Source organism: Penicillium oxalicum, chromosome VIII, assembly GCF_001723175.1.
Source record: "Penicillium oxalicum strain HP7-1 chromosome VIII, whole genome shotgun sequence".
Lineage (NCBI taxonomy): Eukaryota > Fungi > Ascomycota > Eurotiomycetes > Eurotiales > Aspergillaceae > Penicillium > Penicillium oxalicum.
Genome location: NC_064657.1, coordinates 618,646 through 631,808, shown reverse-complemented (window position 1 = coordinate 631,808; position 13,163 = coordinate 618,646). Strand labels below are relative to the sequence as shown.

The following is a 13,163-nucleotide window of genomic DNA, read 5'->3' as shown; positions in this document are numbered from 1 at the left end:
GCATCAAAGGGCGTCTCAAACAGCGGGCCTGGGCATAATCAAGGGAACACGGGCGCAGGACCAAATTCCGAGTCCAAGGATTTCGCGTGACAGGATCCCAGAGAGGTTTTCTCAACGAGGTCCAGCGAGGTCGCGAAGGAGCTGGGTGGGTAGGTGAGGGGACAACGATGCTGTTGAATATGCGCCGAGGGTAATTGATCGCGATCTCAGGTGGATAAGAGATGCAGTCACGGGACTTTGCACTCGGGGGGCGGCTGCAGCAGGATCTCCAGAAGTGTTCAAGTTCTCGGAGCAACTATCCCAGCTCACGCGACACGAGTCGGGGGTGGCAGAGAGATGCGGAGGGCGTTGATTTGGAAAATTGACGGGGATGTCACTGCGTGAGATCTCGAAGGCGCGCGGTTATTACGTATCAATAGAAACCCGGAAGATGGACGCTAATTTCTGCCGCCTTTCTGCGTCTCAGCTTCCGGAACATGAATGGACATAAATATCGACCATCAAACCTCGTCTCGACACTATTACAATGATCTTGCTGTCTCCAAACAGACCGTATTCCTCCACAGCCTACCAAAAGAGTGTTCTCCCTATTTTTTTTTCTTTGTGAATGAAATTTCATGATCGTCTCAAGATATCTAATTCATACCACCAAATACAAAGTGAAGCGACGCCATAGAAACGGCGGGTGGTTACTTCCGGCAGGATCTCTCGGCCCTGATTGGTCTCCAGGGCGGTGTAAAGCTTATAGCATCAAGCGATTCCAATGCCACAGACCCCTCGACACCAACCGAGTACCATTTTATGTCTAGCATACTCAGCAGTCTACTCTGCTATACACTCTTTTTCGTCCAGAGAGAGCTGTGGCCAAGATTTGCTGAAAGGTTTGCTAGGGATACGCCGCATTAATATAAGGGGCTGTCCAAGAATCGATAACAGCGGGATCAGTAATAGATGTCTGTTTCTGTACGAATTGAACATTTGGCACCTCGAAGGTTGGAAGGCTATATCACCTCAATATTTCAATATCGATCTTAAGTTCAACGACCCGATGCCTCAGTCACCTGCTTCATAGAACAGTTTGAGATAGCTTTGGTATTTGGAATGATTTTGGCATTCAGTGGTTCAGCCACATACCGTGCAAGAGTCTGAGTAGGCCTTGCAATTACTCGCGGCGAGCCGGCTATCGTAGCTCGAACTCGTGAGTTAAGGACTGGCGAGTCTTTCTAGGAGCAACTCATGCGGTATCATGATCCTGTGATGAGTGCTGTCAAGCGATTGAACGATCCTGCGTTTATTGAGATGCCACGTTTTCGTTCATCTCTGATAGATTCGGGACCTTGGTTCACCGAATCATTTCTCATGTATATCAAAAAGCTACTCATCAAACTGAAACTCTCGTGAATCATCTCCTAGCCATATACGAATCTCTTCCAAAGCATTGAGGTCATTTTCAAAGACAGACTGCTGTACCTGCTCATCATACCACTCATAAGTGCAACCGACGCCTTTTAAGCTTTGTCCCAACTTCCGGCAAGAGCCAAAATCGATGAAAACTGCCCTATCACCGTCTAGCATAATGTTGCTTGGGTTGATGTCATTATGAACCAATCCTAAAGAATGAAGATGTTTGATGCCATCTTCGATTCCAGGAAGAATACGACTGTAGTCTTTTGTGGCCTGACGCGCCCTTCTAAGTTTTCGCTTCGTAAGGCTACCAGGGCTGACCTCTTGCGTTAGGGTGTACGGATATTTAACGAAGCAAAGGCCGGTGATTCTGCCGTCAGGAACCTGGTAACCCAGATATATAGCAACATTGGGATAGTCATGCTTCGTTAAAAGCTCACAATTTCTGCCTCGATAAGGACAGAGTCTGCAATCAAATTCGGTTGGGGGCCTTGACAAATCCGATCGTAACAGATCAGCTGAGGCTTCCTGATGTAAGAAGAGACCGGCAGCGGTTCAGGTGCACGCGTAAATTTAGGTAAGAATGGAGGGTTAAAGGCCGATTTAGGAACCCAGATGACCTTCTCGAGAAGCTCTGGACGGACGTCCGAAGGAGAAGAATAATAGATTTTCAAAACTGCATGGTACACCTCTTTGTTCATTTGCTACACTATGAGTGTGCCCGCAAAATTGAAACATCCGTCAGTCTCTTCAAAGACCTCACTTGCCTCCGGCACATTTATTTGCCGGTCGAGCAGCTGAGACGAACGCATGTGGTTCACATTATCTGGAATGGTCAGTATCTTGAGACGACTATCGAGGAAAGGCATTCCTTACAATGAACCCCCGTTCTCTGATGAGTCGAACAGATGCGTGTTTAATGAAGGGTTGGAAAATATTTAGTGGTCATCTGGGACGGTGCCGGGTGGGCTCTTACAGTCTCCCCCGAAAAGTTTAGCACCACCCCCCTGCCCCACTGGGATTCTGCCGGATTTTCAAATTCCAATGGCAACGATATGTTCAGTTTTATCGGCAAATATATTAGTGCTGCCCTCCGGTGTAAAGTTTCAATGAACTTTGGTGGGTCTTGCCGAAGTTGATCTAAATTTTTGATAAATTTGATATCGATATTAATGTTAAGCCTGGCTGAATATGGAAGGGGGTATAATCTTGGTAGGCGGTATAGAGGGCGGTTAAGCGTGGTGGTGCTAAACCGTTTGGGGGAGACTGTATATTACAGCCCAAATACCAGCTCCGCGCATCCCATGACCTCACTATCTGGTAAGAGACTATGAAGGTTAATTGACTTCCCCTCCTTCAGATCTCCAAAGGGTCTCCTTGAATCATCTCGAGGAGGAAAGGACCCCTCAGTAAGCATGAGTCTACATCAAGCCGACGATGACGAAGGGATAGAGGCTTCTGGTCTACTGCCACATTACCCTGGGGATGACCCGCGACCGACAAGCAAGCGAGAGCTTGCAGGGTGGTATTGTTATGGCTGGGCGGCCGAGGTCTTTACCGTGTGTGCCATGGGTATGTACCAGTGCAGGAACAACGCGGCCGGACCTTGATGAACCTTGGCAATGGTGACTGGCTCTCGAATTTGTTGCTGATGATGAACAGGCTCATTTCTCCCCATCACGCTCGAACAGCTCGCGCGGGATCGCGGCGTGCTTTTGTCAGATCGAGCTACCCCTTGCACACCGACTTGGAACCCTGCAACGGATGGGCTCGGCGGTCTAGATGAGTATCACATTCAGGGACCCGACACGGGCCAATGTATTGTCACTATTCTGGGTGCCGAAATCAACACAGCAAGTTTCGCGATGTATACTTTTTCATTGAGCGTCTTTGTCCAAGCCATCCTGATCATCTCCATGTCGGGCGCGGCCGACCACGGCAGTTATCGCAAGCAATTACTTGTCGCTTTTGCATTCATCGGCGCTTCTGCAACCATGCTGTTCCTCGCTGTGATTCCTCGAATCTATCTGGTTGGGGGGATGCTTGCTATCGTCGCCAACACTTGCTTCGGCGCATCATTTGTGCTTCTCAATTCGTTCTTGCCAGTCCTCGTCCGTCATCATCCCTTGGTTTTGGAAAGGACCCAGGCTGTTCAAGATGCTTTGGACGCCGCTGGGCAGATTGGGGAGAATTCCGGCATGGTCGAGGGTGATATACTGCGACCACCAGACATCACCACACCCCTGCTGGATCCCGAGGGCTCGACAGAACTACAAGACCCGCTGGACATTATGACCTCTGTCGAGCTTCAGGTATCCACCAAAATCTCATCGCACGGCATCGGAATCGGCTACGTCGGTGCGGTGATTCTGCAAATGATCGCCATCATGGTCGTGGTGGTGTTTCACCAAACAACCTTCTCCTTGCGGCTGGTGCTGTTCTTGATTGGCTTATGGTGGATGCTTTTCACCATTCCGGCGAGTCTGTGGCTACGTACACGCCCGGGACCACCGCTTTTAGCCAGCGACGGAAAGCCCCTCGACTCTTGGAACGCCTATCTCCGATACTCATGGAAGTCTCTCGCCAAGACAGCCCTACGAGCTCGGCGTCTAAAGGATATCCTCATCTTTCTGGCGGCATGGTTCTTGCTCAGCGACGGCATCGCTACGGTGAGCGGGACGGCGGTTCTATTCGCCAAAACCGAGCTTGACATGAAGCCGGCCGCACTTGGTCTGATCAACGTGATCGTGATGGCGGCAGGAGTCTTTGGGGCATTCTCGTGGAGGTTTATGTCTGGATTACTTGGGCTGCGAACCTCGCAGACGATCATTGCTTGCATTATACTGTTCGAAATCATCCCCCTCTACGGAATTCTTGGATTTCTCCCTTCGGTCAAGCAACTGGGCTTCGGTCTGCAACAGCCGTGGGAGATGTATCCGCTGGGAGCGGTATATGGCTTGGTGATGGGTGGATTATCGTCCTATTGTCGCAGTTTCTTCGCGGAACTCATTCCCCCGGGCTATGAGGCAGCCTTTTACGCCTTGTATGCGATCACGGACAAAGGGTCGAGTATCTTTGGCCCAGTCATTGTCGGGCTGATCACGGATCGCTATGGTCAGATTCGTCCAGCTTTTATCTTTCTGGCCGTCCTTATCTTTTTACCGCTGCCTCTGATGCTTCTGGTTGACGTGGACCGGGGCAAGCGGGATGCGCTGGAGCTGGGTGCCGAGTTGGACCATCTATATGAAACTGCAGGATATACCGAAATCGAGCCGGTGACACCTGACTTGTAGATGTGGCTGTCTGTTTATCTGTCTGCCTGCCTGCCTGTCTGACTAATCCTTTTCCTTTCTTTGCTTGTGTCAATTTGCTGCAGATACCCAGTGCCCCATAATCGCATATATGCCCAAATTCATTCTTCGAAATCAGCAACTTCCTTCCACTTTGTGTAGGAGTGATGTGACTCGCAATGTTTGACTCGGCATTTTGGGGGGCCGAGTCCAAGAAGCATAGGGGTAGAAAGCGTGTTTCCATGTTTCCGATCCAACATGGATTATTGGAGCCGTGCTATAATGTACAAATTCTGATCACCCGTCGATTGTATGCCAAGACACAGATGAGAATGGTCATGATCATAGCCAATTAGATGAGACAATTTTCCCTAATTAGGTCCCTGTTCTCCCTATACGACAGAGTCAAGAATATCAAATCAACAAGCAGAATTGTTCATGATATTTCTCAATAGAGAGCCTTTCAGGTGTTGTGTTGCCGGTCAGTTGTTTCTCTGGAACTAAGCAGTGGTGCTCTATTCATATGTATCAAGAACGAAGTACATATGTGCCTGTCGCTCAATCGGAGTTGGGTCAGAGCAACATGGGATTGCAAATGGTAAGTTGATTCAAGTTAAATTTCGTGGGGCGCAGACTTCTGGTTGACCTACGGTATAATGTGTTCAAGGCTTGGCACATCGGTCCAATGTATTTTTTCTCATTCAAAGCCAGAAAACACGCAAAGAGTGTTTTTGTTGCCATTCTTTCCTTACACTACTGATATTCTCCCCAATTGAGCAAGCCATGAAAAATCTGGCATTGGTACCGACCTGACGGTGAGAAGTCGAGAAATCCTTGGGCGATGAAGCTGCTGGATTATTAATGTGATAGTGCTTTCCGTATAGCTGTTCTGCTAAAGAATACTGTGATATGGAAGTGACGCATGCGATCATGACTGCTCTATTTAAAGCAGCCCTAAGTCTCTCTTCGATTCTCACCTCCTCAAATTCCTCCCCTGCAGACCACCTTGTGTATAGGCCAAACAAGATTCAAACATTATGGTTCTTGAGAGATTCTCTTATAGAGCAAGGAGGTATTCTCTCCTACATGTCTTTTTAAGCTTCAGGGGTAATTCCAAGAGACCCTTTTCTTGTCGGATTTCCCACCACCTTCATTGTGACACATGCTCAGGACGATGCTTGACCCCAAGCTTACACGCCGATGCACACAAAATATCCCAGCCAAAGAGTTGAGCAGCTCTTTCCCACCTTCGGGTTCCACTTATTGAAGTGGGCCGCGCTGACGCTGTAATGCTTCTCGATGGTGGCGCAATTATCGCCTTTAGCCACCTTTTGCCACTTTTTACAAGCGCAAATAGCACCAGGATTGGGACGGTCAGCAGTTGCGAGAGTCATGGGCGGTCAAAGACGAAGACTTGGGAGGAATCTGGGTAAGGGGTCAGAGCCCTCGTTCTGGTGCCTTGATCGAGGACGAAATTAGTGAAAGGAGGAGATCAGTGTCTTGTACCACAGGGTTCACTCATCTCATTTGCAGACGCACCTGCAATTTCTTATGTTATTTCTCGTCTACCGTACACTTCTTGGGTAGAAATTTTGTAGGTCTTCTTTTTTTAACATGAAAAAAATACGACCATTTCGCAGAGATCAACTATATCCAAGAAATGGAGTCTCTCTTCCGTGCACAAGGCGTAAAGCAAGAGAGGGTCGAGAGAAAGAAGGCAAGGAGATGCGAATCTAAAAGATTGAATTCATCCCAATGAGAATGGAAACTGAGGGTAGAGAGGGTCTGCATGCTTCTGATGCGTAAAGCGGTCGGTTGATCCCTCTTGGAGAGCTAGGGTTAAACTGTAGATGTCCATCTGGACATCACTATATAAGCGCATAGTACAGTACCCGTACAATACTCGAAACACTACCCGAGTACAGCGGCATGGTACTGCTGTGGAAAAGAACACATAAGCAGAGGAAGAGGTGAAGATTCATGTTAGACTGAAACCTCTGTTACTCAATGTTGTCTGCCATCGCGTCAGAGATCTCTTCCTGGTTTAGTATCTATATAATCATCGACCTTCTGTCAAACTCTCACGAGATGGATTTCCAGTTTAAAATATCGCAAAAACTAGCCCAAGTGATATAGCAGTGATGAAGTATATTGTACTAATATCTCTAATTCCACCATTCTTCTTTTCTTTATTCGTTATTCTGGGCCGAGTGTATCCCCAATACCATTCCTCCACGGCCTCCTTGACGAGAGAGAGTCATGTGACTATATGAATACCACAGCCACGTTGAGCACGGAAGACGCGCCGAGCCAGCGTCGACTTGATAGGCGATGGTAGACTCACGACCGACTCTCTCCCCCACCTCGGCTGCCGAGACCGTTTCCCTTTAAGCCTGTTTCCCCGGAGTTTCTCAGCATCCGAGCCCAGGGGCCGTTTCATCTTTCCTGTCGGACCCCATTCCCTCCTCCCCCTCGATTTAAGAATTCATCACGCTACGCCGTGTTGGGCCAAGTCGAGGGGGTACCCGTGGGCGCTAGTAGAAAAGAACACGATTTCTCTTTTCTGCAGAAGGCAGACACGTAGACCAGATTTTCTCAGCCATGAGGGATCCCGAGAAATGGACAGCTACTAACAATCGGATAGAAGGCAGGAAGTACCTCGATGAGCTTTGTCGCCAGAACCTTTTTTTTCCGACGCTCCAATCCACTGGGTGGTTCCTGAGTGCCGAGCCGTAATGGGAGTCTTTCTTCAGAGGATGTTCCCCCCACGGACTAGTAGTCGTACAATCTACAAGGGAATTCGGGGGGCTGTGGCCAAGTCGACCAAGCTGAGGTACTATAATAATACTGTACTCCACATGACAGTACTTACTAACTTGTAGAGACTAGAGAGCAGAGAGAGAGACTGATACTCGTAGTAGTAGGATTAGTCGTACTACAGCACAAGAGTCGTGATCGTGCCAGGCGGTGACTGACCCGCTGAAGAATTTGGGAGAGCTCTCACAAGTACGACGATATTCCCCTCACGAGATCCACGAGATCGTCCAGTACCGATGGACAAAATTGCAGAACCACTTTCACTCCCTCATCATCAAGTGATGGGTCGCCCCCATATCTGACATCACGTGCACTGATTGATTGCAGAAAGCCCGCCAATCTCAACCTCCCCACGACTGTTCCATGTTGAGTCGTCAAGAGTTGCTCGTACCTCAGTCAGTCTCAGTGTGGATGCTGGGTCGTAAGAGTAGACACCGTACATGTCTGCTAGTTTGTCCATCCCCTTACTGCCTCCCAGGGCCACCCTGCATACTGGGCGGTCCCGCGGTTACAATTCTACCAATTGTGCCACTGGCACAAGAGCACAGACGAATCAGCAGCTGTAGAGTTACTCATGAGGAGCCAAGCGGCTCCACTCGGATTTGCTCCTGTGGAGTCGTGAACTCGTCGTCTCCACTCTCCGCCCTCCACTGGGTGTACCGCCCGCAAAGAACAAACTGTCCTCTACGACACACGCCTGGCCCCGAAGCGGAGTGTTATTAATAAATAAATACAATCCCCCTCCCCTTCACTCCTCAGTTCTTTCTCCTCTTCTTCATCCGCTCTTTTTGTATACTACTAGCCGTTCGGGTAAGTTCTGTTGCCATTCATCTCTCTCGTTCTCGCTCCTGTCATTTTCTACTCTGCATCCCCGGTTGATCTGGCTCCCAAAGAGACAGCTCTCTGGTGACCGGTCTTTTGTTCGAGCGAAGACGGGAGAGGGAGAGAGAGAGAAAAACAGAAGATTGATCAACAGAAGCTAATTCTCATCCCTTCCATTGCGTGCATACAGGTGATTGCGGCTTCTTTTTGTTACATACAACAATCGTCATAATGCGATCCTTCACACCCCTTCTGCTCAGCCTTTTGGGCGCCTCAGCGGCCGTTTCGGCCTCAGAGCCTGCCGCCGCCGCCGAGGCCGCGGCGGACTCCAACGTCCACGTCTTGACCGCTGAGAACTTCAATGACTTTGTCAAGGAGCACGAGCTGGTTCTCGCTGAATTCTACGCCCCCTGGTGCGGTCACTGCAAGGCCCTCGCCCCCAAGTACGAGGAGGCCGCCACCGAGCTGAAGAGCAAGAACATCCCCCTGGCTAAGATCGATTGTACCGCCGAGGAGGAGCTTTGCCGCACCTACGAGGTCGACGGTTACCCAACCCTCAAGGTCTTCCGTGGCCCCGACTCCCACAAGCCCTACTCTGGTGCCCGCCAGACTGACTCGTATGTTTCCCTGTATCTCCCTCCACTGGGAGAGGGGGGGAGAGCTCTTCGGGGCCTGAGAACCTTGACCCACTAACACGGATCATCTAGGATCGTCTCTTACATGACCAAGCAGTCGATGCCCGCCATCTCCATGTTGACCGAGGAGACCCTGGAGGACTTCAAGACCATGGACAAGATTGTCATCGTTGGTTACCTCGGTGCCGATGACAAGGCCACCAACAAGAGCTTCACCACCTTTGCCGAGTCTCAGCGCGACAACTACCTCTTCGGTGCCTCCAACGACGCCGCCTTGGCCAAGGCTGAGGGTGTCAAGCAGCCCTCCATCGTTCTCTACAAGGACTTTGACGAGAAGAAGGCCGTCTACGATGGCAAGCAGGATCTCGAGTCCATCCTCTCCTGGGTCACCATCGCCAGCACTCCCCTCGTTGGCGAGCTCGGCCCCGAGACCTACTCTAAGTACATGGCCGCCGGTATCCCCCTTGCCTACATCTTCGCCGAGACCGCCGAGGAGCGTGAGAAGTACGCCGAGGAGTTCCGCCCCATTGCGGAGAAGCACCGCGGGGAGATCAACATTGTGACTCTCGACGCCAAGGCTTTCGGTGCCCACGCCGGCAACCTGAACCTCGAGCCCGAGAAGTTCCCCGCCTTTGCCATCCAGGAGACCGACAAGAACGCCAAGTACCCCTACGACCAGACCAAGAAGATCGATGCCAAGGAGATTGGCAAGTTCATCAAGGACGTCCTGGCCGGCAAGGTTGACCCCAGCATCAAGTCAGAGCCCATCCCCGAGGGCAAGGACGGCTCCGTCACCATCATCGTGGGCAAGAACTACGAGGAGGTGGTCATGGACAACGACAAGGACGTTCTCGTCGAGTTCTACGCCCCCTGGTGCGGTCACTGCAAGGCTCTGGCCCCCAAGTATGAGGAGCTCGCTGCCCTGTACGTCAACAACGACGAGCTCAAGGACAAGGTCGTTGTGGCCAAGGTGGACGCCACCGCCAACGATGTCCCCGACTCCATCACCGGCTTCCCCACCATCAAGCTCTTCCCTGCTGGCAAGAAGGAGGAGGCTGTTGAGTACGCCGGTGACCGCACCGTCGAGGACCTGGTCAAGTTCATCAAGGAGAACGGCAAGTACCAGGCTGACGGTCTCGCCGGTGGTAAGAAGGCGTCCGAGGGTGGCGATGTCACTGCCGCTCCCTCGGCCACCGCCACTGAGGCCGCCGAGACTCCCGCGGCTGTCGAGGACATGGATGTTCACGATGAGCTGTAAATGAGACCCGTTTTCCTCTTTGAAACAAAAAGTGTAGGAAATCTGTCTCGATTGAATTTTTATTTTCCCATTTATCTTTTTTTCTCGCTTGTAAGATTGGAATCGACCAACGATTGTGATGTCGATCTGGTCATGTAGACCGTAGAGGCTAGAGAGAGAGAGAGTCCAGAGGTCTGCCGCTGCCATGTCAAGGGCCAGATGCGTCCTTGATGAAGCTCTGGGACATATTGTCCCAAGTCATTTCCACCCTCGTGGGTGTTTGTTCATCATTTGATTCTTATCCAAGTCTTACAGTGGACTGCCTGTTGATTTGAATTGACCTCATGTCTTCTTTTGCAAATAAAATGTGATCTCTCCCATTTGGATTCCGCAGCCTCGATCGGATCGATCTAACTTCATTCGGGCCTCTGCACCACCCGCTTATCTTATCCCCGACACGCGTCCGGCTCTCGCGCAAACGCGTCGATCGATTGGACCCTCAGTGCTCTGCTGCTACGACAGTCTCTCCTCGATTCTCAACGCGCTTCTTCACACTCGTGTGCACTAGAAAAAGAGATCTTCTTGCAACTTCACTGCTCTTGCATTAATTTTCGGTTTTTTTTCTTTTCTAAATCTACTGGCACGGTATACCACCATTGCATGCTTCTACTCGTCCCCGTCCAACTTTTACTACGATCTCGAGCTCTACCAAGACTACGATTCCAATCTCCCACTCCTCTCTCACCGGCACCAGCAGCGACTCTCTCCACGTGCACGCGACGTCCCTTTACATTCACCATGGTCAGCCCCGCCATCAAGCGCAACGCGGACCACCTCACGACCCCCTCATCCGAGTCCAAGAAACCCAAAGGCGGCAGCATCACTGCATTCTTTGGCGTCCCCAAGCCCAAGCCCTCGTCGGCCAACGGCACCGGCAGCACACCCGCCGCAGCAGGCTCGTCGTCCCGGTCCAGCACTTTTGACAAAGAGAAATGGGTTCAATCCTTGACTCCCGAGCAGAAAGAATTGCTGCAGTTGGAGATTGACACTTTACACGAGAGTTGGCTGGCGCATCTCAAGGATGAAGTGGTGACGACGGAATTCTTGAACTTGAAGCGGTTTTTGAAGAAGGAGAAGGAGAACAAGGTCAAGGTCTTTCCACCCGAGGAGGATGTGTATTCTTGGTGAGTCTTCTTTTCTTCCTTCTCTCCCCAGTTTCCTTTCGTGAATCTTTTCCTTCCGACCAAGACTACCCACTCATCCTCTTCCTCATCAGGTCTCGCCATACTCCTCTTCACACCGTCAAAGCCGTCATCCTCGGCCAAGATCCCTACCACAACGATAATCAAGCCCACGGCCTCTGCTTTTCTGTCCGCCCGCCCACCCGCGCCCCTCCCTCCCTCGTCAACATCTACAAGGGCATTAAAAAGAACTATCCTGACTTTGTGGCCCCGCCCAACAACGGCGGTCTTCTGACGCCCTGGGCCGAGCGCGGTGTTCTCATGCTCAACACGTGTCTGACCGTGCGCGCGCACCAGGCGAACAGCCACGCTGGAAAGGGATGGGAGCGATTCACCCAAAAGGCCATTGATCTGGTGGCACGGGTGCGAAGCAACGGAGTTGTATTTCTGGCGTGGGGGAAACCGGCCGGGCAGAGAGTCGCCAAGGTGAACAAGTCGAAGCATTGTGTTTTGCAATCGGTGCATCCGAGTCCATTGAGTGCGCATGGAGGATTTGTAAGTTGGATGTCCTTGTTCTTTCCGTCCTTGACCTTTTTTTTTGAACCCCCTGCCCTCTATTTTATTCCCTATCTTTTTCTTGGGAAATTTACCAAATCACTCATACTAATATTTGACCCAGTTTGACAATGGCCACTTCAAGAAATGCAATGACTGGCTCGCTGAGCGATACGGTGAAGATGGAATCATCGACTGGAGCTTGACCCCCGTCTCCAAAGCTGCAGTTCCTCCGCCCGCGCCCTCTTCCACTTCTTCAACGGGCGCTAACAAGGAGAATACCGCACCCTTGACAGATGCACTGAATGCATCCAACGTTGATCAAAAGGATCAAACGGGGAGAGAGACGACCGCAACCAAAGAAGCCGTCGAGGATGAATTTGACGATGAGGATGCGCTGGAAGCTCTGGTGGAAGCGGAAAAGAAAGAAATCCTCGAAGAAGTGGGAGAGAATACGAAAAAGGTGGCTTGATTTGAGTGGGACACGTATAGGCGGGAAATATCGTTCCTATAAATGGGATTCATTATATTTGTCTCCCGGTAAAGGGGACCATCTATTTTTGTTTGAGTTGGGCACGAGTACCATTTTGTCATTCACAGGTTCAATAGGCCTATACCTGGAGTAGACTAGTCAATGACAGACGAGTAAACGAGTAGAAATGTCTAGGTAGCATATATGTGCGCTAGGACCTACAGAGGTAGTTTTTAATTGGTCTGCAACCCACTATTCAACTGAACATAGAACATACTCTGTATATTATCCCTACTACTCCCGTCCTACTGCACGGATCAAATGACAATAGTAGCTAGTAGTCAGAGGTAGCTACTAACCTACACACAAGCTCCCCCATCCACATCCGCATCCTCCACACCACGTGGACCTGTCGAACAAGGCTCCACACCTGAGCCGAGAAAACCCATCCCTCAGCCTCCAAGTGGATGTGACCTTCTTTCAATCTTCACTCGTGACGATGGTAGTGCTACCTGAGCTGAGCTGAGCTGACTCTTTACGCAGTACGCACTGGTACTTATTTATTTAACTGCCGGCCTCCTCTTGGATACAAGAATTTATTACACTGCAACTTACATTGACTCTATCAGACCCCAGGGAGATTCTTTATTCTTCATGGAATGCAACTCACATGGTTGGCAGATACGCCCCAGTCGAGGAATCGGGTGCGGGCAGCAAAGGCGTGTGCGGATTGTCAGCGTCGAAAGGTGA

The 13,163-nt window shown here is 50.6% G+C and overlaps 4 protein-coding genes across 4 annotated transcripts; 3 read left to right on the top strand and 1 right to left on the bottom strand.

Annotated features, from left to right (window-relative positions):
• Positions 1-1,374: 1,374 nt before the first annotated feature.
• POX_h09559 (uncharacterized protein) lies at positions 1,375-2,105 on the bottom strand (the record flags this gene model as incomplete). The annotated part of the gene is made up of 2 exons (XM_050118311.1): positions 1,375-1,788; positions 1,845-2,105. The coding sequence occupies 2 exons, from the start codon at positions 2,103-2,105 to the stop codon at positions 1,375-1,377; spliced, it is 675 nt and encodes a 224-aa protein (XP_049965098.1).
• Positions 2,106-2,819: 714 nt separating this feature from the next.
• Positions 2,820-4,697, top strand: POX_h09558 (Autophagy-related protein 22-1; the record flags this gene model as incomplete). Its single annotated transcript, XM_050118310.1, has 2 exons — positions 2,820-2,976; positions 3,067-4,697. The coding sequence occupies 2 exons, from the start codon at positions 2,820-2,822 to the stop codon at positions 4,695-4,697; spliced, it is 1,788 nt and encodes a 595-aa protein (XP_049965097.1).
• Positions 4,698-8,564: 3,867 nt separating this feature from the next.
• On the top strand, positions 8,565-10,226 carry POX_h09557 (Protein disulfide-isomerase; the record flags this gene model as incomplete). Its single annotated transcript, XM_050118309.1, has 2 exons — positions 8,565-8,950; positions 9,041-10,226. 2 exons carry the CDS (start codon positions 8,565-8,567, stop codon positions 10,224-10,226), a joined length of 1,572 nt encoding a protein of 523 aa, XP_049965096.1.
• A 777-nt stretch (positions 10,227-11,003) lies between these two features.
• On the top strand, positions 11,004-12,413 carry POX_h09556 (Uracil-DNA glycosylase; the record flags this gene model as incomplete). Its single annotated transcript, XM_050118308.1, has 3 exons — positions 11,004-11,389; positions 11,482-11,941; positions 12,066-12,413. The coding sequence occupies 3 exons, from the start codon at positions 11,004-11,006 to the stop codon at positions 12,411-12,413; spliced, it is 1,194 nt and encodes a 397-aa protein (XP_049965095.1).
• Between the last annotated feature and the right edge of the window lie 750 nt (positions 12,414-13,163).